The sequence below is a fragment of the Prinia subflava genome, chromosome 15 (genome assembly GCF_021018805.1).
Source record: "Prinia subflava isolate CZ2003 ecotype Zambia chromosome 15, Cam_Psub_1.2, whole genome shotgun sequence".
Classification (NCBI taxonomy): domain Eukaryota; kingdom Metazoa; phylum Chordata; class Aves; order Passeriformes; family Cisticolidae; genus Prinia; species Prinia subflava.
The window spans coordinates 12,462,642-12,488,879 of record NC_086261.1 but is presented as its reverse complement, the minus strand read 5'-3'; the positions used below and the strand labels follow the sequence as shown (position 1 = coordinate 12,488,879).

The 26,238-nt window shown below is 37.4% G+C and overlaps 1 protein-coding gene across 3 annotated transcripts in view; it reads right to left on the bottom strand.

The window, feature by feature from the left end:
* Positions 1 to 26,238, bottom strand: part of UNC13C (unc-13 homolog C) — a 166,584-nt gene that overhangs the window by 124,549 nt on the left and 15,797 nt on the right. For all 3 annotated transcript variants that reach the window (XM_063412559.1, XM_063412560.1, XM_063412561.1), the window contains one exon: positions 17,311 to 17,377. In XM_063412559.1, coding sequence (XP_063268629.1) covers positions 17,311 to 17,377 — 67 coding nt within the window. The remainder of the gene's footprint in view (positions 1 to 17,310; positions 17,378 to 26,238) is intronic.

Genomic DNA, 26,238 nt, shown 5'->3' with positions numbered 1-26,238 from the left:
ATTAGTCATATGATCTGTTAATCAGTTTACAGCCTACCATTGCTCTGTCAAAAACTCATTTTCTACAACAGTACATCTACACATGGAATCAAGTTTGAGTCATAAAAGGTCTCACCCATTTCTTTCTGTAAAGATTTGCACAAGTTGTTCTTAATATTTTAAATCAACGTAAGGTTAAAACTCCATAAGATAGGAACAGTCTTTCAAGAAGCACACAGAACTAAGTCAATTATTTGAATGAGCTGTAAGTTGTCATTTAGAGAGTTTCTTGTTTTATCCAGGTTTCCTGATAAACCATTATGATCTCATTTTTTTAATTCTCACTTTGCTTGTTTATTGAATGAAAACAATTTTTATGATGAAGTTCAACATCACGGGGTTAACCCATTCTAAGCATAAGGAATAATGTGGAAATGTTACAGCAGTGAGGTATGGACTTTATGCTAGATGGTAATAGAGCAGGAAACTGGAAAGCATTATGGATTGTGAGACTAGAACTAAAAGAAATTCTTAATGGGGTCCTTCTATAAAGAAAGGAAAAACTGACACTTCCATCAACTTTGACCCATAGCAAGTCTGAAAATGGTTTTGTTGATCAACTTGATGGTGAACAGATAATGTGGATCAGTTTCATGCATATTCAACTGGATTTGTTGATAACAAAGCATTGTCAAAATAAAAATTGGAAAAGTTGGAAGCATCATTTATAAAGGCTCATAAGAGACTTTCCAAGTCTAAAAGTAATGTGTCAGGTAGAAGGGGGGAGGAGTGGGCTGAGTTGAAAATGATAGCTTTTTAAATAATGCAAACAGAATATTTTAGTTACATATCCGAACACCAGACTCCCATTTCAAAAATTATTTTAACAAATCCAGCCCTTTAGTTTTATTTAAAAAAAAGTGAATCATCTTAAAAATATAATTTCAGTATTTAAACAGAATAGCTAGATCACTGCTCAGCTTCTGTTCAGATCCTAGTAAATGAAGCTGCAGAGCAGCAGTTCTCTCCATTAAGAGGGAGCTTTTTGGATGCAGACTGTCCTCTTACAAAGCAAGAACCAGGCAGATTCATAGCCTTGCTCAGCCTTCATGCCACTAATCAACTACAAGGGGTCTGTGTGTATTGAAAGGGGCAGGCAAGAAGATGAGACTCAAGTGCAGTATAAAATACCCTAAGACAGTTCATGTTCACAACACCAAGATGGTAGGGGGAAGCAAAACAAAACCAAGAAGTCTTCATCTGCAGCAACAACACACTGTGTTACTGCCAAAATAGTCACTGGAGTCTATAGAGAGAAACATATTTTTGTGATATGCAAAATCCATCAAACAGAACAAAAAAAATGTGTAAACAGTCTACCCTGCATCTGCAGAAACTAAGGGAGGTTCTCTTACCATCAGGAACATAAGGAATTAATAACAGAATTCAGATATACAGATTTATTCACTATGGTCTTTTACTAGTCTTATGCTTGCCTGGGAATAAGGTTATCTTGACGTAAGTGTACCTGCCCTCAGTTCAGGTCTGCTGGGTGAAACCCATGCTCCCTTCCTTTTGACAAGCCTTAAGGTGTACACTCCACCTTGCTTCATTAACTTACTATAACAGCAGCATTACACTGACAATCATCTCAGATGACCTAATTCAGAAGAACTTAATTTAGAGCACTTATCTGCTCCTTTATACTCTTCTTAAATTCTCCTTGTAGTCTTAACTACTGACATTTTTAATCTGTGTAATTTGTGAGTCTCTTGAGGTAAAATGACACCTTAACACTGCATATGCTACGTGGATGACCTGCCCAAAAGCCCTGGCAAAGGCAGGGATGAAAGCAATGAAGATACTTGTTTTCTCTTTTGGGTAATTATTCTTTGTTCCAAGAATTCCTCAGGTTTTCACAGCCAGAGACTTGCTCTTTCCCTTCAGCCCCTCCAACACGCACACAAGAGCATGGAGTGCTATGAGCACTCTCACCCTTTGGCTAAGAGGCTGTTCCTACTGTTCTTCAAAATTATTTGGAAAGGTTACTATATCTGCTTATTTACCTGGTGATACCTCTTTATGGTTTCTGCTATTTATGCATATCTAACCACCCTAAGAACATGTTGCCTTCTCTATGAGAATGTAAAAAGTAAAACTAACCACCAAACTGCTGATTCAAATTCCAGTCGTAAGAGCCTACAATCTGCTTATTTTTTAACCCACAAGGCCTACAGCTGTCCTGAGGAGGCTGCACATATATTCAAGGGGTACACTACAGCATCCAGTCTAAAAATTTAACAGTCATATTGCAAGACTGTCATTCATAGCTGTTACTTATCTCTTCTGCCAGCATACAGCTTAACAGAATTTAATGAGAACAGCTGGAAACAGCACATGCTTAAACCTGACTGGCTCATTGTAACCGAGAACATCTAACCCAGAAATCATATACAGAACTTTGTGCATTAGTGAATTAACTCAGTAGTTAAACAGTTGCAATTAAACTACTTTGTTATGTATAGAAGCACACTGTCTTTGGATTAGCTTAGAAGAAAATGTAAATTTCTAGCAAGTTAGGACAAGTAATTTTCTGTAGAGAAAAGTCATCTTCACTGCTTCCCTACTATGACCACTATTGAAAAAGAGTTGTGTGGGGTTTGTTTGTTTGTTTGTTTTTTCCAGGAAAAGATTTTTTTTTGCAATTACTGGGTTTTTTTACTTTTTAAAAAATTTCTTTATCAGTAATGAATTACTGCAATTATACACAAATTGAAGAAAACCTCAGTTTTACTACAACTTGCAGAATTAATTTTTTTGTTATGCTATTCTCTACACCTTTGTATTTGTAATATTTTCATTTTTCTCTATGAAGTTTTGTTAAGACAACTGAGGCTATTGCAATTCAATTATTTATGAACTACTAATTAGATTGTTGAAGGCATTTAGAACACTATTCCTTTAGAAATGAATCTATAGTGCGGTATTTACATTACCAACATGAAAACTTCTATTTGAAGCAACTGCTATTAAAGGTCAATGGTCTTCACTAGACTAAAAACAGGAAGACATGTGCCAAATACAGTAGATTAATACTGAGATGTAAAAAGCTATTGAGCAGATTCTAAAGGTAAAATGTGGCCCATCTGGAGAGCAGTAGATAATGTAGGCCAGTTGAATGTGCACAGAAGAATAAGAGACTGCAGATGATTTGGAAAGCAGCTTCCCCCTTATTTGACTAAATGTACTGGCTTCTTTCTCTTTAATGTTTCTAGTAGTTTCCTCGACTTTTTCAACTAAAAAATCAAAAAAATTACACGGTAGTGTATAAACAAGGTGGTAATAATGACATTTTCCCCCTCTTACAGCTCTATACATGATATATGCTGTCCTAAATAAAAATTAGTTTTTAGTCTATATTCAGTACAAAACCTGCTAAGATTGAGACCATTTCACCAAACAGTTAATTTCTATTTAAAAGTAGACTACAAAGGGAATGGAAAACATGGGGAGGGAAAAGTTATTTGCTGACAATATGGAGATTGCTGTATTAGTAAGTCAGTACCAAACAGCTGAGTTAGACTATTACCTGCTTGCTATTATGTCAAATTACTGTAAATAAAACAGCTACTACATAATAATCAGAACCTATTTAGTGCCTATTAAGAAACAGAAAGTAACAACACACATTTTGACTTAATCTCAGTTCTGTCTCTAGTTGTGCCTGTGTTTGAATAGAGGATCTTTTAAACATTACACTCTGGGATCCCAAGTTGAAGCATAACATATATGCAGAGACTGCATTTACAGTATATTGACTGTATTCAAAAGTTCTTTTAATACTAACATTTCAAAAATTTCAGCAACTTTTCGGGATAGTAATTCTGTCAGAAAATATAATTAAACAAACAAAAAAAACCCTCTCCATTTTCTTTCAGGTAAGAATTTTAATCCTCCAGCTATACTGGCCTAAGCCTTAGAATAAGCAATGCACTGCCCTGAATTAGATCTCTCTTGGACAGAGTTTACCATGAACTCTGTGACCACGTGTGCAATACATCACTCTACAGCTTTGATTTTTTTTCTTCCTTTAGGGTTTTGGGGGATTTTTTTGGACTACATACAAAAGTTCCCAGTGCAATGTTTGCAGTATGAGAAAACTTTATATGGGCCAGGTAAGCCCTCTGGATTCCACTCCTCTGCACTCAGATTTTACATATTTTCTAAAATCTAGTAAACTAATAGTTACATTAAACTTTTAGAACAGAACATTATAAAAAAGAAAGTTTTTGATAAAGTGGTCTTTCATTTGATAAATGGTAGCAATCATCTCTGATACTTGCATTTGAAAAATACCACAAGCCCAAATGAATACAAGTACTGTTGACAACAACATACACATGGATGAGTAGGCACACACAGATAAAAACCATGCTTAACACCTGAAGTGACATTCATTGGTAAGGATGGTAGATATAAAACATATTTCTAAATTTGCTGCAAAAACTTTAATAAATAAAACCCCTCTGTTGTCTTTACTTCAATATACTGACAACTGTGATACTCAGATTTGTACCTGAAAGTAAGAACCTCTGCTATGAACCTAAGTGAATGACACAAATGAGAAAACAAAACCAGTGTAACAACCTTCTTAGGTGCCAAAGAATTTTTATGCTTCAGAGCTGTAGTGGTCTCACAAGGCAGAAGCTGTTATACTACATTCTTCCAGGATCTTCACAACACTACAGTTAAAGGAAAATTTGGAATTTTCAGTCCTCATTGATGTTTTAGTGAATTGGGAGATATTCTGAGCTATGAGTATTCTCCTACTGTGCAACACTCTGGAATCTCAGTACCTTACCTGAGATTTCCTAAGTGTTTCCACAGCAATATATAGTCATTATGGTAATGTGCTGACATCACTCCAGGATCAAGACAGAAACCCTTTATACAATTCTCCAAGTTGTGTATATTCCCCTGAAAGAACCGTCATTTATCTTGCATCATGGCTTTTTTCTTTGAGATGACAGCTAACCTTAATTCATAATCATAATTTCTATCACTACATCCCTTACAAAAGGAATTTGTGATGAATGGAACAAGCTTTTAGCCTTACATTCTACTTTTCATTCTTCTTAGTGCTTTTAGACTTAACAGCATTCTCTTGCTGCTTTTCTCACTATGTTGATTTAGATAATAAGATTTAGAACTGACTTTTAGAATATTTGTATGTGCCAAGTAACATTTTCAATTGCCAGATCATATTTTTATATTACATTAAAGAAAGGCTACTTTATATAATCACTGACAGGAGACAAGTATAGTGTCACTCTCTCTGTGAAAAACAGCTACAACTTTACAGACAGTTTATTTTTACATCAGAAATCAATTGATGTTACAGCAATGAATGTTTTTAGAGTTCCTGTCAGCCAGGGGTTAACAACAGTATTAAGATGCTGGCACTAATATAAAACCTTTTTGGATCAACATGTTATTAAAAAAAAAAATCTTACTTCTAACTAGGCTACACTGAAATTAGAAATGCAACAGAATGTTTTAAGATATTTCAAGGCTAATGAACAATCAAATAAGCATGAAGTGTTTTAATACATTTGTACTAGACATTATAGGACAACTATCAGTGTCCTTAGTTTAAGGGCACATAGCTTTGTGTTCTATTTCACTTATTATATGTCAGCTGAAGGAAAATAATAAGAAAGTGCTAAAGGAGACAGGTAACTAAAGAAAGGTGAAGACTAAAGAATACACTCATATTTTTATATCTACATAATTCTTCCTCTTAAAGCAAAATGAACTATCAGTCTCAGTAAGAAATTAGTTTCTGCTACTATTGGCCTCTGAAACTGCAGAAGGAAAAATACTGACGTTATCTTCTTGAACCTAAAATGACGGACAAAAATGCATGAAGTAGATACGGTGGTTTTTTAGGTTGTGGCTTGGAGGAGGTACATAATAGAGGGTATTTTAATACACAGATTTAGCTGTGGAACAGAATCAAGCATGTAGTCTAAGCAAGCTGCCTCCTCAAAAGAAAGCTGCAGGGTGTTCATCTTGGAAATTAATCAAGACCCAGAAATACATAAGCATCCGTAAAGCTCAATTTATTACTAATCCTATCACAAATTAGGAGAAAGGTACTGACATAAACAAGCAAAACACATCACATTTTCACCATGTATTCATACAGTTTGTTTATATTTTTGTATCAATTTAAACATACCAACTCATTGAAAAAACCAGCAGCATACTGTCTAACTCAACTTATACTGTGAAGTTACCAACCTTACAAAATAACCTCCCTCAGTTCTTAATGAAGTGTTAATTCCAGAAGCCCAGACAGTTTCATCAACATTATAGCATTAGAAAGCAAATCAGCTACAAGTCAATGCATGGCATTAGCAAGAACAGCAGGAGGTACATTCAGAATGAAAATAAGCAAAGGAAACAAAGGAAACAGAAAACTGTATGTAGACTAGACAGAAATAAAAAGAGCATACATACCTGGATTAAATTCTTCTTAAAAATAAAATACAAATTACATACCACCATCTTTATATTATTTTCCATTTATGCAGAAACACTGTACACAAATCCATTACTAATTTGCCGTTCTTCCTTCAGCCTTAAATGATACAACATGAGGCTGCTTCCCAGTGATTCAAGTCAAGTGCAGTCAGGCATGCTGCTAGTCTGCAACGGTATCTGTTCTAAATTCCACGGTATTCCCTAGGCAGCTTTAAATGGGGATTTTTTTCCTCCCTCTCCCATTTTTTTTTCTCCCTCCTACAACTTGTGCTAACAGCTAAGAGTAATCGTGATGTTAGCTACTAATTCATTCTGCAGCTCAGGGTTGTTTCTCCCCGTAATAGCAGAGCAGGAGTCAGTGTCCTGCTCCGGTTCAAAAACAACAACACGAGAGAACAGTAATCATCCTGGTGCTTTATGAGCCGGGAACTTCCCCCGCTGCTGTTTTCTGTGCCAGTGCTCCCGAATGCAGCACCCGCTGCAATAGGCACAGCCCTCCTGCGTGGCAGGCAGCCCCTCTGCTCGCAGAGCCGCTCGCAGGAACAACACATGCAGTGCGCCGGGGGAGCGGCCAGGTGCGCATCCGTGCCCGCAAGGAGAACAGCGGGGGAGAGGATCTCTCGCTTGGCAGGGCCGTGTTCCACCCTAACCTTCTATTTATCACTCTGACATGACCCAGAGAAACCATTGTGTAGCTGTTTCTTACAGCACCGCTTTCATTAACGGCTGATGATATTTTGTAATGAATCTGCTAAATACCCTTCATAACTACTATCACTCCATCATGATTTAAGGACGCTCCACATAATAAGAAATGTATCACTCACATTCCATGAGAAGCACTTATATATCCCCAACTAATACCTAGGCAGTAGGACTCAGTCATTTATTTACTGCGATTCAAACAGCAGGATGGATTACTATTGTGTGTCAGTAAATTATCCTGAATACATCAGGTGTTTTTCCAAATGTTAACAGGTTCAGTAGTGTAAGGCCACATGCAGCCTTACATGCACTGAAAATATATTTAAAACTGGCACGTGAAGAACTACAGAAATGCATCCAGAATGAGCCTATATAAAACCATTCTACAAAGTGTACACACAACCAAAGTGGAAATGTTTCATGAAACATGTGTACAGGTATAAACCCACAGGTATGGGATTATCCTCTTTAATCTTGGGAGACAGCATGACTGGAATGCCATAGTGAACACTAAAGTATGTATCTTTTCCATATAGAAATTAAACCCTCAAACTTTGGATAGTCTGTAGGAACTGACATTTGTAACAGAGAAGCTTGTAATTCAGTAACTTTCTTCAAATGATACCTTGAGTTAGAGGCCACACTTAAGAGTGTTTAACAATTTCTCATAATAGTTAAAACTTATTGGTTATAGCTTTCACTTCCTGCAATCCTTGTTAGTACTGTCATCCTGTGACAGTTTAGGTACAATTTATAAATGGAAAAGTTCTAGAATCAGCTCTCTTGCATACAGTTGTACATTAATATTTTTGATTTTTGCATATCATTATAAAAATAATTATGGACCATTTTATTATTATGTCTTTCTGGCATAAATGCAACCTACAAACAGTCCATTAATTAGATTTATTGTTAAGAACCAGATGATTGAATGCTTGATTATTCAAATCTTATTGTAGTTATTAGTCTGCAGCCATTACTTAATATTCTATCTAAACTGAATCAAACATTCTTTAAAACTGCTGTATTGCATGCCAACAAAATATACAATAAAACTTTCTTATAAGTGCACAATAGGAAATACTCCACTGATATCAATACTCAGTGCTGTAGTCCTAACCACAGAAGATGCAATAATAATGCTTTTCAAAGTCAAAGGATACTCATGCAAGGATGAAAAAAAGAAAACCAGGCAGCCTAGTCAAGCATGCCCACTCGTAGTAGTCACACACTAAGAAATAAGTATCAGCCTCAGCAAGATTAAACAAATGGCCTTAACACTACAGACAGTAAAACCAGTAAATAATGGAACTGTTTTGGAAAAATATAAGGTTCTGTCATTTAAAAAAAAAATGCATTTGCCAGTAACATTAACTCAGAATGCTTGGAATAATGTTGCCATCTTCAAGGAAGTTCCTCAGTGTTGGCCCTGTTTATACTCATCTATTGTGTTACCATATGCTGCATATTTCAGCTGAAAGCTGAACTTATTCAACTTATTATCTTGATAATCCATCATAAGTAGGACATTTTACTCTACCAGATGCATTATTCAGTTGATATTTCAGAAAGAAATAAAAAAGGAAACACCAATCCAAAGACCTTCAGAACCCATTGTGGTTTATCTTCCCTGGAGTTAAAATTCTGTAGAGAACTTTTCCAAGCCAGAGATATGGTGACTTTGCTTTAATGATACTGACCAATTAAGAATGAAATTCCATGAATGAATATGTACTAATTACAAATGAAGTTACCCAAATTCATAACAAAGTTATGTTGTACCTCTGTTCACACACTTCTCACATAAATAAGACATTGGTGACTTTCTAGAGTAAGTCTATGAGCACATGTTTCTCTACTTCAGCTGTAGAGTAGCTGAAGTTCTCACAGTTCTGGAAGCCCAGACAGTTCTAAGTCAGTGACTGGAATGGAACTCCAGAGCATCTTGAGAAAACATCCACATTAGTTTTTGAAAAACTAACGCAAAGGAGCACTTCGTGTGTGGGGGCCCCACGCATTGTAGTGGTTACTTGGCAGTAAGCTGATGTGTTGATGAAGAACTCTCAGTATTCACACTGAGTTACTCTATTCCCCAAACAGAGCATTAAAGAAGTAACTGCCACACATGGAAGGAAGAGAAGAAATACATGTATTTACACATACACATACAATATGCACGGAGTTGTGCAACTTGCCACAAGATTCCAGCCAAACCCTGTAGCTAGTAGAGAAAAACAATGAAAACCCACCCAAAGAAAACACTACCACCACCAACCCCAAAACACATCTCAAACAAAAAGCCCAAACCCCAATGGGCAGCCATAAGCCTTCATGGAGAAAACAGCTATTCTTTGTTCCTATTTCCAGGATTATATGACTATGACTTTCAGAGATGATTCTTTGAATCCTTATAAATAAAAGTCTGTCCACTGAAAATATTTCAGTAATTTCCACCGCTACTTTTGTGTAATAAACCCACCGTTAAATAACATATAACTATTTTAGATGTTACTTGACTATTTCTACTGTGTAATTCTTACATTGAAACACTGACAGCAGTAAACTGACAGAACGACTTTGAAGTAATTTGTATTTCACGATGGGTTTCAGCCTGCAGGTTGGGAAGGCTGTCAGGTAACGAAGCTATCCGTTCCCCGGTTTGCTGGAGGGATGGTTCTTTCTCGCCGGGTACCAAAAGCGGCGGTGAGTGCCAGCTCCGGAGCCCATCGGTCACTCAGGGCGCTCCCGGGGCCGCTGCCGCTCCCCGCGCGCCCCCTGCCGGCCGCGCCCCGCAGCGCTGCCCGCGTCCCTCTGAGAGCCGCTCCTCCCCACACGGGACTCGGTTTGCCCTACACTGACTGCGTTTCTTTACTAGTGAAGTTCAATGTTTCCCTCTAAAAAGAAGAGTTTGCAGTCAGAGGGGGAAAGAGAAAATAAGTGCGCTTGTGTTTCACAAAGCACCTGTGACCTGGTTTACTTTTACTGTGAAAAATGCTTTGGGCGATTCTGAAGTCAAGATGGCTAAAGATACTTCTTATTCCACATTAAAACTTTTCCAGACTTTTGTTAAGCCAGTTGCTAATTTTACAAAATTATGCAGTTTGAATTCTATTAAGTGAAATATAAAATCACATTTAAGATTTTTAACAGCAATTAATGAAACAAGCAACCAATGTAAAAACACAATTGTTTCTTGCCAGTGGCAATTTAATCAAAATTTGCCCCTGATTTTAGAAAGGATCATAAAATGGGATCATAGCTGAAAAGCAAATACAAGGGCAAAAGCCCAACAATAACTGAATAACAAATCAAGAAACACTTTATTTTTTTTCTTTTTTTTTTTAACCCAGGAGGGAAAGTTAAGCTTTCTTCCCATTCAGATTTATCAAGCACCTGAGGAAAGAATGTATTTGAAGTGGTAACTTAAGAACAATATATGTTCCTTCTGAAATTTAATTCCCCATTGTGTTCCTTCCTTATGACTACTTTGTTCATTGTTATTCTCTAGGAATGTATTCATTCTAGAAATTGGTTTACATTTTTTTTTAATCTAAGAAAGCAGAATCCTTGCGAAAACATTTTTTAAATGAAGAATCTGACTCAGTTACTGCTTTTCATGTAGGGAACTGGTTTTAGGTTGCCTTTATCTCAAGCTCAAGACTTCTCACTCTTATCCTCTGGTTCTCTGCCCCATCCCACTGGGGAGAATATAGGAGCAGCTCTGTGGGGTTTAGTGGCTGGGTGGGGTTAAATCACAGTAACAGGGTAAAGCTCACTGACACAGAAGTGACAGAGTGGAAGAGTTACAGCATCTCCATTCCATACAACCCTCAGTCAGATACTTCAACTCAAGTATATATTTAACAGTGCTACTAAAAGCGCTAATTAAGAGCCATCTCAAGATTTGTCAAAAGTGGCAGCAGCATAGGAAGATTTAGAAAAAGAGTGCATCACCAAATTTGAAAAAAAAAATATTATTTGGTAGTGAATTAAAACATTCAACCCTCCCAATGTGAAAATAGGTGAAGAGAGTAGATCACAAGAAAGACCCATAGTGATAAAATAGGAACTCTAAAGCAAATGCTGCAAGGATTTGAGAAAATGAGTGATTGCAGCAATTGTGAAGTTACATCTTTTATAATAAATCTTGGAAGCAAGGTAATTTACTCTCCTGGATCTTTTTCTCCCTAGGCCTTCTCCCTCTAGCTACTGCTTAGATTGCATCAATATAATTCATTAGCTTTTCAGTGTATGACCTGCCATTCTTTAGGATTCAGAGTTCATCAGTGCTCTATTCTTGGCTGCTCTCAGCTCTCTGCTACCCTAGATCTCCCACTGAAATGATTGCTGGTTATCTGAGTATTTCTCTCTCCTCACCCTAGGGCTTCTCCCCTTTCTTGCACTGTGAGAGGTTCTCTGCCAGTCCTTATAACTAACAAGCCCAATTCTCTCTCCAATGTGATGGTTTCTTGCCTTCACAATCCTCTTTATCATCACCACATTCCAAAAGGCAGCTTTTGCCTCCGCAGAATGGTGCCCATAAAGAACAGCCCAGCTGATTCATACTAACTGGCTTATTTTTCCTGGTTTATGTGAAACATCCATTATCTCTTGTAAACTTTCTCTGATGAGAACCCTACTGAGTTTCAGTCTTCTGGTGCATTTTTTTTAAAGCATTGCCTCGAATCATCACAAAACACTCTACAATTCAATTACAAATATGCACCAGGAACTGTACAACTCTATAACACATTGAATTAGCCACAGGTTACCAATGAAACCAATAATAAATCATTTAACATCAGTCCAAAAACAACCTACAAAATGCTAAAACATGGTTACTTGAAACAGCAGGAAGATAAAAAATGTTTTGATGGTGCCCTTTTGAACTCTGAAGCAAAGAAGAGAACTGAAATTTAATTGTGGAAGAGAGCACATTACATTCCTATTTGCTGATTTTCTATAATAATGGTCAAAAGCAAAAGCTTAGATTTCTTATCCTCTATTGTGAATCATTATATCTCACTTTTTGAAGAGAAAAGCTGTGATAATTCTTTTTCTGACCTTGCCTAACAGAATCCTCAAATACAGCAGCTCATGAAGATTTCTCCCAGGGTCCATAACACTTAATACCTTCAATTAATTAAAGAAACCAATTTTCAATTTTCACACTGATTTAAGGCAAGGAGTAAATCACAGAATATATCAAACTCACAATATCATAGGAAGATCTAAGTTAACGTAAGTCTTCAAGTAAGTTAACTGTAACTCTTTTCCAATTAAAATGACATCTCCATTTTATTTTCTTCACAATTATATGAAATTTCAAAACATTTTCTCCCTGAGAAACTTTCAGAGGACATCATTCCAGAGGTCAACATGTAACATGACTTTAAACTTCTGCCTTTATCAGTGTATCTCCTTTTGTCAAAATAAACTTTCTAAACACCACTTTTTGAAAGCCTTAAAGGCAACTATGAAGTGATCTTCAGACTGTTGGTCCAATTGCCTCATACTGACCTTTCTACCTTCTTCATGTAAACTCAAAATTCAGACATGAGATAGTCAAAACCATTGGTATTGCAGAAGTAGGACTCCTTGATATAACCCATCAGTAGTTCTCTTCAGATACTATATACTAAAAATGTGATTTTTAAAGCAAAGACATCCCAGAAATTCCTTTAATTTATCAGGTATATTTTGAGCTTCCTCATGCACCAATTAACATTCAAATCATTGTCAAAATATCTGCAGCCTGGCAAATATGTACTAATGCTGAACTCATTTAATTGAAAAGAAAGTGCACTTCATTTATGTTTTCAGATTGTCATTTTGTCACTTTTTGTTTAAATATTTAATCTTTGAAATAAAATCACAAAACTAAAGAAAGCAGCTTCTTTGCTGACAGTCATTTCATCCAATCAAAATGCTGATTGCCAGTTGCACATAATAATTACTGTTTAGTTGAATCAGGATGCAAAATATCTATTTTTAATACTTTATGAAAAGGAAATACTTGTTTGTTTCCACTTCATGACAAACTTGCATTACTTGGAATACAAGGTTAAAAAATTTTTCAGCTGAAAAAAATTTCTTTGGGTTTATTGAAATCTTTTAAAGAGAAGGCTGGTATTAATCTCATAGCCCCATGGCTCCTAAACAAAGAATGATTTCTGCTTTCCCAGCCTTAAATTCCCACTGCTGTCATTGTGTAATATCTGCTTTAGAATTAGTTTATCAAGTTTTGTTTCTGAATAAGACAGCAAATCAATAGAGCTGACAAAACTAAGCTGCTGATAACTTCTCTATTAGTGAGCATTCTCATACTGCACATCACCACTGCATCCATCATGTCATTCACCACAAATCACAAAGAACAGCATTACATCAATCCACAGTGATTATTTAGTTGTACTTAATATTTTTTTAAATTTGGAACACACCAATATAGTTAATTTATTGAATAATTAGTGATCTATGGATGTGTTGTGCGAAGTTAGGAATAAGGCATTTAGGGAAGATTTACCAAGGCAGATCTGTGCACTCTCACTGCTGATCTCTAGATTATAAAATCATTCAATATAGTGCCACTATGTCACTGTTTTATTTCTCTCCAACACTCATTATTGTCAATAAATACAGTTGTGGAATGATACAAAGGGTAACTTACATGAGTAGTGTCCTGCTTAACATTAGCCTTACGAATGAATTACTATGCTTTGTATTTGATAAAAATCATATCCATCTCAGAGACGTGACATTTATTTATTTGAATATATTTCAGCAGGAAAACAGTCTCTGCTTCACTCGGGATTAGTAGCTAAAGATATAATCAAAGTGACATATACAACTGGGGTAAGAGGGGAGGGAGGGGAAAACACATTTGATTGTACTCATGGCTGACACTGAGTTTAAAGAAAAAAAACTCTCCAAGTGCATCCTTTCCTAACTGTCAGTACTTCATAGCTCTTATTTCCAAGCTGTTAGAAAAGTGAGGCAAATAAAAACAAGTGAACAAGTGTTCAGCACTCCTGGAATACAGTGAACATGAAACTGAAAACCAGACACTGGGACTGGATTATTTTAAAAGAACTGTGGTTTAGATTTTTGTTTTGATCAATTAGCAAAAGCACAATTACAGGACCCTATCTAGTTTTGCACTGTATTTTTAAAAGCTATTATTTGCAGATATTAGGTTTTACCTCAAATTCTTAATTCCTCTCCCCTCTCAAAGAGGGGAAGGGTTTCCCTAAAGCTTTTATCTTAGCACTGTTAGATCTTACATAATTGTAAGAAGGTTTAACTATTACTATTTCAAATATGCACCAAGGCAATTTATTATCTAGAAAGAAACTATCTCCAGAACAGTTTGGCACTTTTCCTATCTAGTCAATGTTTGAGTAAATATTCATCAGCTACAATGCCTCTGGTGAACCACTGGGCTGTCATCTCCTATTTGATCAGAACAGACTAATTCAATTTCGTATTTCCATAGATTATCATTAAAAGCATACATTCCAAATATTATTACTGGAACCTAAGCCAATATATTTTCTATTACAGTAAGAATTCATGTTTGTTTCATCTGTGAGGAAATATCTTAAGGCCACCAACATGAGCAAACTACATTCCCCCTCCCTTTGTTCCAAGTAAATCCACTTCCCTAAACCTCCAAGAATAGTTGAAGAAAACGCCCCCCAAAGTTGTTAATTCTTTGTTCTTAAAGGCTTCCAGGGATTGATTCCTTACCTATGCCTGTTTTGATGCCTAAAATTCTCCCTCACTGAAGGTTGTTTATTTTTTCTGCCCCTTATGGACAGAAGCAGTTCCCTACATGTGGTAATACAATCTTACAGCAGTTACCTACACATAGAGATGGCTTTCTGTGGAAAACTGCTTAATTTATCTATTTGCTTGCCTCCCTCATGAGGCTGCGTGAGTATTGTATCATCTGCAAAATATGTCAGAGTTGTTTAGTCTTCTGATTTTATTGTGCTGCATAGGGTTTCTTTATACTGATGGCCTTTTATAGCCCCAATAATACTTGCAAGTGTAAAGTTTATTTTGATTAGGATTGGCAGAGATCCATCCTTCATGCATCTTCGAGTTTCTGGGCAAAAAATGGCACTTAATGTCACATCAATTGTGCTAAATCAATGATGAGATAAAACTAATGTACTGTTTCTGAAAACCAGTTTATCTTCAGAAAGAAAAGAAAAAGCAAAAAGTCCAAGGCAGCCCAAAAGGTTGAAACATAAAGGGCTAAAGTCATAATTGTATTTCTGGGACAATAACTTTATCAGAAGAAAAACCTTACCCAAATTCATTTGTAATGAAATAAAATGAAATAGTAACTCAGGAATTTAATGATCCTTTAAAATATTTATAGAAATTTTCCTCTTCAAAAAGTTTCACATGATGTATTTGTTTACAACTCCCATCTCCATCCTGATCTTAAAATTCTTAAGAGTCTCACAATAACTTTGCCACCATTTTTCAGCCACATACTGATGTTAGATTAGCTGCTGCTCAATCTGCTCTTATTTCAGTGCACCAAGATATTTAGACTACTTTGCTACAAAAAACAACTTAATGGCACAGTGACAGCCCAAGATTCCAGCTCATGCATATTAACTTGCTTACTTTACCGTCTTCTAATTCCTGACCTCAAAATTTCTTTGAAGATCAGCAGTGGGAAGAAACACAACTCTAATATTGCTTTATTCAAATACTTTTTAACATCTGAATGAAATTCAGCTGATTCATCATGTCAAAATTGCTGACTGTATGACATTAGTTATTTGGTTTTAAACTCAGAAGTAAGTTTATGCCACTGGCTAGGCAATTAAGCACACACTGAAGGAAAACTCTTCACAGAAGAATTTGTCTTAAGGCTATTGCAACCTCTGTCTGCAAGAAAAAACTGGACTATTTAACTTGTCTGACCATTGTGCTTGATTAGAAACCAGTATTCTTCCTGCCTGTCTCCTTCAGTGAGATACCATTTGGCAGAAAAAAAGAAAAAGATCAAACCAGTGACAAAACTGGATGCAGAAACTGAGATCACATGAATCAGATAAGGACTCTTCCCACAACCACCCAGTATAAACAGATTTCCCCCACCCATCTTTTCACACAGGCATAGTCTATGAAAGATCATAAAGACAAAAGTCAGTAAAAAAGAAATAGGTCTCGGGCCGCAAAAAAGCAGGAAAAACCAGCTCAGAATAAACTGATGAAGGTGCATTTTCAGATGGGGTTTGACTCATATTTACACTAAACAAGCTTGGCTGTGCCATAAAAGCACAGAGGTGATATTTTACAGCCCACTACCTGAGAATAAGCAGTATTTCCAAAAGGCCTACACACAAACGAAACAGTAAGTCTGTGACTCTTCAGTTTCTCATAGGTCACTGTACACACTAAAGACATAATAGCTGTGTTTCTCAGAAGTTACCAACAATAGTTTTGACCTACAGTCAATGCTGCAAGACTGGGCAAAAACTAATGACATCTGAAGGAATGAATTCCCAGCCACTGATGTGAGGTTGTGGTTTGCACAGTTTAACAGCAACAGTGAGAAAGCAAAACCTTCGTCTGTTTACATGGTCAATAATGATACCAAGTGATCATATTAATTTCCCTTAATTATCACATCTAATAAAAATATCCATGTTGAGGCAGTGGTATCATTTTCTAGGAAAAAATGTTCTTGAAATAATTTCTATTAAATATCAATGAAGTACTGATCTTCCTCAGTATCAAAAATTATTTAGAAAAAGATGTCTGATATGGTATCTGGATTAATATGTAACACCTGTAAGATGGCCAAACTGCAATCACTCCTCTGAGACTAATGAAAAGTCTCAAAATCTCATTCTTTTTCTGTTTCCGAATAAAAAAATCCTGAGGCGAGGGAACCACACAGATTTAAGAACCAATGGAGGGAATTGTCTCAAGTACCAGAAACGTGGCAGTCACATCCTCAGGTCCTGCTTACATGAACTCAAATTCTCTTTGACACTGAGAAAATATTTTAAATTGCAGTGATACATCAGTAGTTTTAAGAGTAGTTCTTACCTTCTGAATAGCCCTGGCCCATCTTGCTTTTGCAAAATTACCTCCATTACTTTGGTCTGTATTTCTCCTGGAGAAAAGGAGGAAAAAAAAGAAGTACTCAGAACAGAAAAGTATGAAAATAAATAATTAAAAGAAATGCAATAAATCTATGGATGAGTGGATCAAAGTCAGATCCATCACTAATTCACAATATCACCTTCGAATTACAGGGGGTTCTGTTAAAGCTAAGAGTTTACTGGCCTGAAAAGACACAATCCCTGTTCCTCATAATATCAAGGTAATAAAAGAACATTAGCAAAGGAATACATTTCCCAGTTACAGTGGCTCATAAATCAGGATTACAAGGTCTTTAACATTAAAAGGCAGGAGGAGAGGCAGAAAACAACAACAAAATCCAAACCACCGAGACAGTGAAAAAAGAGCAAACCTTTGAATTTCCTCAGTAAAGGCATATCCTTGTGAGACAAAAACACTGTCACCAAGTCTTTGCCAACTGCACTAAAAGATTTATTGAGAAGCCACATAACATAAAAACAATACTCCCTCTCCCCAAAAAAGTACCACCAAACAAAAAACTATCATTTACTCCAACCAATCTTTGAAATACAATCTGTTGCATGTTTGATTGCCCTCACACAGAAGTTGCACACTTGCACAGGCCAATTATAATTATAATTAGGGCTCATTTATTCAGCTGTTTCACCACACCTGTGAAGAAAGCTGGTTTAAACTGGAAAAATACTAATTTCATAAAGGGCTGTTAAGCACAGGTTAAAATAATGAGTGTAGACTCCACCACTCCTGCAAGATTCTAAGTAATTCAAAAGCCTTGTACAATACCAGTTACATTGCAAAAGATAAAGGTATACCATAAAATTCTACACATATAATTCACAAAGGACAGTAGAAGCCTGTTTACTAAGTAAAGTTTTTGCAGCTTATTTATATTATACTTCAGTGCCATCCCTTGGTCTACACATTACTATCTAATTATCTTGGACTTTTGGAACACTGCTCTTTTATTTGAGGAGAAAAATGTTCTCTCTGATACACACAGCTGAGTGCACATGATGCAAACGAAGTGTGAAGAGGCTTGTCTTCCCCTGCCCTCATCTCCCAGGCTGCACGTTTGCAGGTCCAGCCTTTTTCCTCTTCACAGCTGGGTTTTTGTTTTCAGGTAAATCAACCAAGTGATACTAGTAATTGATCCACCGCAGTTGTTAACTAGACTGGAAATACTGGGTAATAATTGACCTTAGGGATTACCAGGGTAATTAACCTCAAGACAGATGGAGATTGGGTTGTCAGAGCTGATTTAGAGGGAACAGAGAGAAACAGCCTTAACTAAAGGTACGTAGTGAAAAGAGTATTCTTAATTTTTGAGGCATAATGTACAGAGGGGGACACAAACTGGTTTAACTGGTTTGCAGTACTTTTAGGAAGTCCAGACTGCTGAGCAGAGCAGTCAGATCAGGCAGTTGAATGCACTTCTTGTACCACTGAGAAACAGCACAGACAGACACAGCAAGGAGCAGTTTCTACCTGTCCACTTCCTGCTGACCCAAACTGGGTCCAGTTTGGACTAATGGTTGTTAATTTTCTATTCAGATCAAGTGAAACTGATTAGTTACCTGGCACAAAACACTTTATCAATACTGGGCAGGCTTCTGATGACTTGTGCTTTACAGGAATTCTGGGTAACAGAGCCCACCACATTCTGCTGGGCATGACCAGTCCTGCTAACCGAACTGCACACAAGGAACATATGTGCCAGGCAAATGCATTACTGTAATTTTTTGAAACAGCATAAACAACAACAGATTAGGGAAATTCACACAGGCATTAAGCCAGAAAACAAGGGAATCGTATCTGATAATTAGAAGAGGGTAATATTGCCAGTGATTGAACAACAAAAAGTTTAAAAACAAATGCCTTAGGAGTGCCTGAAAATCATGCTGATTCACCACCCTTAGAACATAATGCCCAGCTGTGGTCTCTGATGTTGTGCAGGCCACAAGAACAACAAGATGAGGAGAACTACAAGAGACACCTCAGGAGAAGTGCAGCGATATCCAGTTCTGGTGAGCTCAGCAAGCAGCCCAGGTCAGCGTTTTGATGCACCAACCTCAGCGGGCTTTCACACCTCTTAGCCAGAAGGATCAAAATATCCAGTCTTGCTGCAGTGATTTACCAGCCAAAGACAGGTCTGTGCAAAGGAATGCACAGGCTGGATGAATACGAGGGCTCTTCAGTCTGGCTTATCAAAAGCTAAGAATTTTTAATAGAAAACAAAAGTTACATTGACACTTCTATTTAATAGATGTTTTCACTCTTAATTTTGCTGGCCAAATACATTAAAATTGCTCTAGCATTGCAGTGATGATTTGCATTTTCATGGCACCTCTTGTAAAATTAATCTCTCTACAGACTTCATTGTAAGGCAGTTAATTATAGAGCAGTTGCAGTGTGGCCACATACAGACAAAAAAATGACATCTTCTGAATGCTTATTTGTCTGTAATAGGCAATCCTGAACATCTGCATTCGTTTCTAAGTATTCATCACTAATGTCAATTTCATCAGCTTTGAAAATAACTGGAAACAAACTGGGAAGAAAAACTGAAATAATTACACTCTATTACGACATTTTTATTTGGCAGTTTCTACTCCCTACTGGCAACAGTCAGGCTGAAACTAACATCATGTGCTTAAATCAATCTCCAATGGACATATCAAAAAGAATATATACACTATCACAAAAATGTTGGGGTTTTTTTTCTCCTTTAAATGTGCTTTTCAGAATGTTTCAGTAATGCTCATTCTTGTACAAATATGGGATAAGGCTGATGTCAAATTTGAGTTTTATTCTGCATTCTTTTATAGTTCAGGAGGGAGATAGAAAAGAATAAAGAAAGATTAATAACAGCTTCTCTCTTTTAGAACACCAAGAATGGTACTTTCAAGTGTATCACTTGCAGTGCTGTAACTTTTGAAACATACACAATTTAACATGGACTGGAAGTAAGTTTGTAACATACCCTAAATTTTTTGGTGAGGATTTACACACTTGTAACTCATTTAGGCTGCAGCAGCAGAAGTTCTTGGGAATGTCTCTGTTGGTGCAGGTGGTGCCACAGTCTTGCACAGCAGGTCAAAGCCACATTAGCAATATTGCAACACCTGGGCTACAAAAGCCTGTCCTCGTTCAGCACCGTCGTTAGCTGAAGCTGATTGCACTGAAATAGTTTCCAGCCGAAAACAGGGTGCTTTGCATCAGCCATCAATTCATGCACTTGGTAGAAGGGGACACTATTCTTATTGGAAAATATGTCTAGGATATGGAATTACATAACTGGTATCCCATCAAGGATTATTAGACTATGAAACTATAATTCAATTTTAAGTTTTTCATAGGCCTCAATTATACAGTATAGATAAAAGCCTAATTATAATATTAAAAAGCTGTGCAATAAGTTACAGTTTAGTAAAACACTAAGAACTGTAGGCAGTACTCATCCATCTTAGCTATAATCACATTTAAAGGAAATTAATGATGTGGTAAAATTGCAAAGGAAAATTAAGTGATCTAGGCATTTCACAGTTAACTATACCGTAGTAAGTCTTCCTTTTTTGAAGACTTGCATAGATTAATACCATTTAGCACTACCCAACTGCTTCATATAGCTTTTTGTGTGTTAGTGGCAAAAGAAGGCAAAGTTTCCTCCAAGATGCTTTTCTGGTAGCACTAAATCTATGCCCCTACACAGGTTCCCTTTTACACATGCTCAAACTGCTCTTGAAAATTTAGTTTTTAAACTAACAGAGCAGAGAACAAAACTTACTATAGGTCAGCAACCAGTTACTCATCCCTACAGTAAAATTTTTGTTTTAAATCTGAGTACACATTTCTCTTTTCCATTTGCTTTCTTATTGACTAAAATAGTAAGTTTCAGTAGCTATATTATCATCTTCAATCATACATTTATATTACTGCTCTCTTTTACTTCAAATAGTTTACAGTTCTGAGTTCTTGATGGTTTTTAAAACTAAAATTACAAGTTCCTAGTTTCTTTGGGACAAGATACTAAATTTTATCAGTCGGTATTTTGAGAACAACATTACTACAGTAATGAAATTGCATTTTCTGATTTCTTAGAGATAACCTTGTTTAAGTGCCTAAAAAGCATAGTCCAGTAATAACATATGTTTTCTATACATTCAGATTCAAGAATTTGGCAATGCATGAATGGCAACTAAAATATGCTTACATATCTACTTTAGTTCAGTTTTTCCTCCAGCACTCTTTTACAGGTTACCCACCTAATCATTAAGAATTTAAGTCTTTTATAAGAGCTGTAAGTCTTTGGACTTACCTACAGAGCAAATGAATAAATTCTGAAGCTACGCATTTATCCTCATAACAGAGCTCATGCTTTTTTCCCATTTCAAATTTTTCCTCCAATTCTTCACAAGATTTTCATAGGCATAATTCATATTGATGTTGATTTTCTGCCTTCCTGAAGAAAGAGGTCTGTCCCTGCTTGCTTTTAGAAATACCCCTGAGCCAAGTCTGCACAGCTGCTAAAGATAAGGCATCAATTACTGCAGCCTGCCCACCCCTCCCCTTCCTGGGCACCATGAACTACTTGGGGCAAGGAAAATCCCTTCCTCTGGTGTCTTCTGACTCCTCAGATGGGTCTGAAGTCTGATCATAGCATGGTTACTGATGGGATGTTGCTGTCCCTGCTAAAACTGATTCAGAAAGCCCTAGCTTGCTTTAACAATTTTTTTCCAGTGATTTCCAGTTAGTGTTCTGACTTACAATATGACCAAATATATTTTTTTCTCATCACAGATAGACAAATAGCAAACTACTCTGCGTAGGTGAGAGTGAGTACTGGGAAAAGGAAACAATAACTTTATCAACTTCTGTATTTTAGGCCACTTCAAATTTAAACTGATTTCAAAATGAAGGCATTTTGGATTCAGAACTGTGGGATTTTCTTGTTATCTGATTAACTGTTATTCTCAAACATTAATATGTCCCTTTCTTGAAAGGTTTGGTTTTCAAGATTGGGTTACATCCTGTTTTCATTATGTTGGAGGAATTTATTCAATTTTATTAAACCTTGTTCTAAAGAACCACCACAACTGCAGGCCTGGTGCTAAAAAGTACAGAGATGTACAGCAATCCATACCTAAACCTTTAAAATTGCAATTCTTACCACTCAGAGCTATGAACTGGACTGTAAAGTGTCATTCAGATCTATCAAAACTACAGTTTGTGATACTGACCTTGTACATTTAATACAGTGCCAGTAGGTAATAGCTCATATTTCCCCCATTTTGCCACAGAACAGCAGCTTTGAAAAAAGATTCTGTTTTTTTAAGGCCTGCCAGACAGTAAATCAACATTTTACAAAGTAAAATCCATGTTTTTCTGATGGATATAAAGTTATTACAAGGCAATGCTGCTACCTGAGAAATCCCCACAAGATACTTTATCTCCTCAGTGCTGCAATAGCTACGTTAATGATTTCCAAACTGAAAGATGTTTATCTGAACAAAAGGGACATGCAATTAAGACAGAAGCTGATTGACAAGACCAAAGGCGATGGCAGGAGACAGGTGACACAAGGAAATGCATGTTGATGTGAATAAGACATTATCAAGGCATTGTTCTGCTGTCCAGTGAAGTTGCAGCTTTTAATCTATCTTGAATCTGTCAAAGTGTCATCTTGCATTGTTCCCAGAAATCAAACAATGTCTATCTGACACTTAAGGAAACTTCATGAATTTCTCCAGATTTTGCCTGGATTTGCACTATGCAGTGATTTGTTAGTCTCCAACTTCTCACTTATTTCCATGTTCTATCATTAAAACAATTTTTTTTCTTCTAATTTACCCAACTCAAAAAATAAAAATGTGGGTATTTTTTCCCAAATATATACTGGAAAGATGTATTTCTTCAATCAACTAAACTCAATTTTCTCATACAGAATCTCTCTATTTATTCATAACCAAAGCCTACTCTTTCAATTTTATTAAAAAGCCATCAAAATCAGTATTGTAAAAGTATTTGATTGAGTATGCATGCAACAAACAAACAAAATAAATTGCTATGCAAGTATAGAAAACTAATTCCAATGAAGTTTACCCAGCTCCTGAATATAATGGTATCTTTCAGGGTAACAGCATATAGATGAAATATGACACAGCAGTAGGAGCCAAATCACACTTTCCATAAACATTTGTTGCTTTTCCCATGGCAACTCTCTTTTCTACTCTTGTGTAGCTCTTTATGTAGAGTTCTTATGCCCCCACCTGAAATGGCTCTTGCTTTTAGAGATCAAATCATACAGAAAAAAGGAATTTCTCTGCAGAAGAACTGATAACCAATGACTATTTTAGATTTTCTGTAAATGAATGAATTTTCGAGTAGTTTCAAGGGAATACTTGCACAGAGATTGAATCTTTTCAATCTTTTACACACAGCTATAAGTATTAATTAGATAAACTAGTTCCCAGAAGCCAACAAAGTTACCTTAAAAATTTACTATTATGTAAGGTCTAAGCATGTGTTAACCTTTACAGCAAGTAAACCTTTTGGGAACTGAAGATAACTGAATAACATTAATAGACTTAAATGATATCAGAAACCTCTGAGAAGGCACAGACCTTAATTAATCCAGGTAAAAGAAAACTTCAAAAGCCTTTCCTGTTCTGTCAAGCCTAAAGAATTTATCATGAATGATGTTACATTACACAGAATCTCAGGGAGAGTCATAATGATTTCTCATTTATTATGAAAATTTGTCACCAGAACAAACAATATAAAACTATGAATATTAATAAGGGATCCAATTAAAGCTCAGTATCAGTTCATATCAGGATGCAAACCAATCATCAGAACACTTCCAATAACCACAAACAAAACAGACAATTGTGAAAAGACTGAAGGTAAAGCAACTCATAACATCTGAGTACTGGGAGAAGAGAAACAGGATGTACTGGTGGGGATGGATACTGGAAGAAACCAAGAGTCATCTCTGCTATGTGACAAAGATATCTGCATTTTATTTTATTGTGTAATCTATTTTATAATTGGGTTATTTCACATATACAGCAGGACATAAAACTTGGCTTATCTTTTGTGCTAGAGCTAAATACTATGCCTCCTCGACTTGAAGTTTTTCCAAGACTGTCTCATTCCTAGATAGGAATGCTGGCTCTAGCACAGCTCTGCCTATGTACCCTCAGTCTTGGACTCATTGCCAGGCCTGAGTTTGACCCTGCTGTGCCCTGCCCTGGCTGCCCCACTGACCCTGAGCTCCAGGAGTTGTCAGTTAGGCCCTGGATCTGTTCCATCAGTGCAGGGTTGTTTGACCCTTGCTGCCACTCCCAGGCTTGCCTGGGGTACTGGGTTGGGCACTGGCTGCCCTGCCCCTGCCCTGGCCCTGCCCTGCCCTGCCCCTGCCCGTGGCCCTGCCCGCTGGGTTATCCTGCCCTGGCCCTGGCCCTGGCCCTGGCCCTGCCCTGCCCTGGCCCTGCCCTGGCCCTGCCCTGCCCTGGCCCTGCCCTGCCCTGGCCCTGCCCTGCCCCTGCCCCTGCCCCTGCCCCTGCCCCTGCCCCTGCCCCTGCCCCTGCCCCGGCCCTGGCCCTGCCCCTGCCCCTGCCCCGGCCCTGGCCCTGCCCCGGCCCTGCCCGCTGTGTTATCCTGCCCTGGCCCTGCCCCGGCCCTGGCCCTGCCCTGGCCCTGCCCTGGCCCTGCCCTGCCCTGGCCCTGCCCTGGCCCTGCCCTGGCCCTGGCCCTGCCCTGGCCCTGCCCTGCCCTGGCCCTGCCCTGGCCCTGCCCTGGCCCTGGCCCTGCCCTGGCCCTGGCCCTGGCCCTGGCCCTGGCCCTGGCCCTGCCCGTGGCCCTGCCTGCTGGGTTATCCTGCCCTGCCCTGGCCCTGCCCTGGCCCTGCCCTGGCCCTGCCCTGGCCCTGCCCCTGCCCTGCCCTGGCCCTGCCCTGGCCCTGCCCTGCCCCTGCCCGCTGTGTTATCCTGCCCTGCCCTGGCCCTGCCCTGGCCCTGCCCTGCCCGCTGTGTTATCCTGCCTCACTGCCCTTCCCGTGGGCAGCAGCAGCCCATCCTCACTGCCTTAACCCTGCACATTTCTAGAAACCCAGCTAGGTATGAAGATTCTGCTTTTCAGATGTGCCACAAAGATTGGATTCATCGCTGCATACTTCGTAGTTACTACAAATTTTGAAATAATTCTACTGAGAACTTCAGGATGTGAATTAAAAAATTTAACTTCAACACCAGTCAAACAAAAATAACTTACCAAAATCTATTTGGGATAACTTTAGGAAAGAAAATGTACATCAACATGTCACAACAGCTCACCATCACTTGCTCTGAACTGCAAATTGCCTTGCAAAATAAATCTGTTTGCATCCGTACTACACTTCCTAACAATTTTATACATAATTCATTGGGTTTTTTTTTCTGACACAATCTTCAATTCCCTAAATGTTTCTCAGTTATCTCAGTGTCCTTTTTCTCAATCTCTTTCAAGTATAATATTTTTTCTCTATATTAACTGCTAAGTTATCTTTTGCATTTTTTTACTCAAAAATATTTAAAATATAAAAATTAAAATTAAATGGCTAACAATTGTAAAGTTCTCATTGTTACAGAGACATAAAAACCCCATAAAAATTGGTTAAACTTCAAATTCTGAACTGTATATATGACACTTAGCATTCTCCAGCTCTAATTTTAAATTTTGTTTGTACTTCCTCTGCTCTACAGAGCTACTGTAACAGTCTTTAAAATTATTTAGAAATTTTTTTAAGTAGTCTTTTAAAGTACTACTTTTAATGCAATCAAGAGCAATAGTTTTAGGCTACAGAAGATCTGAAGGAAACACATTTGAGAAAAG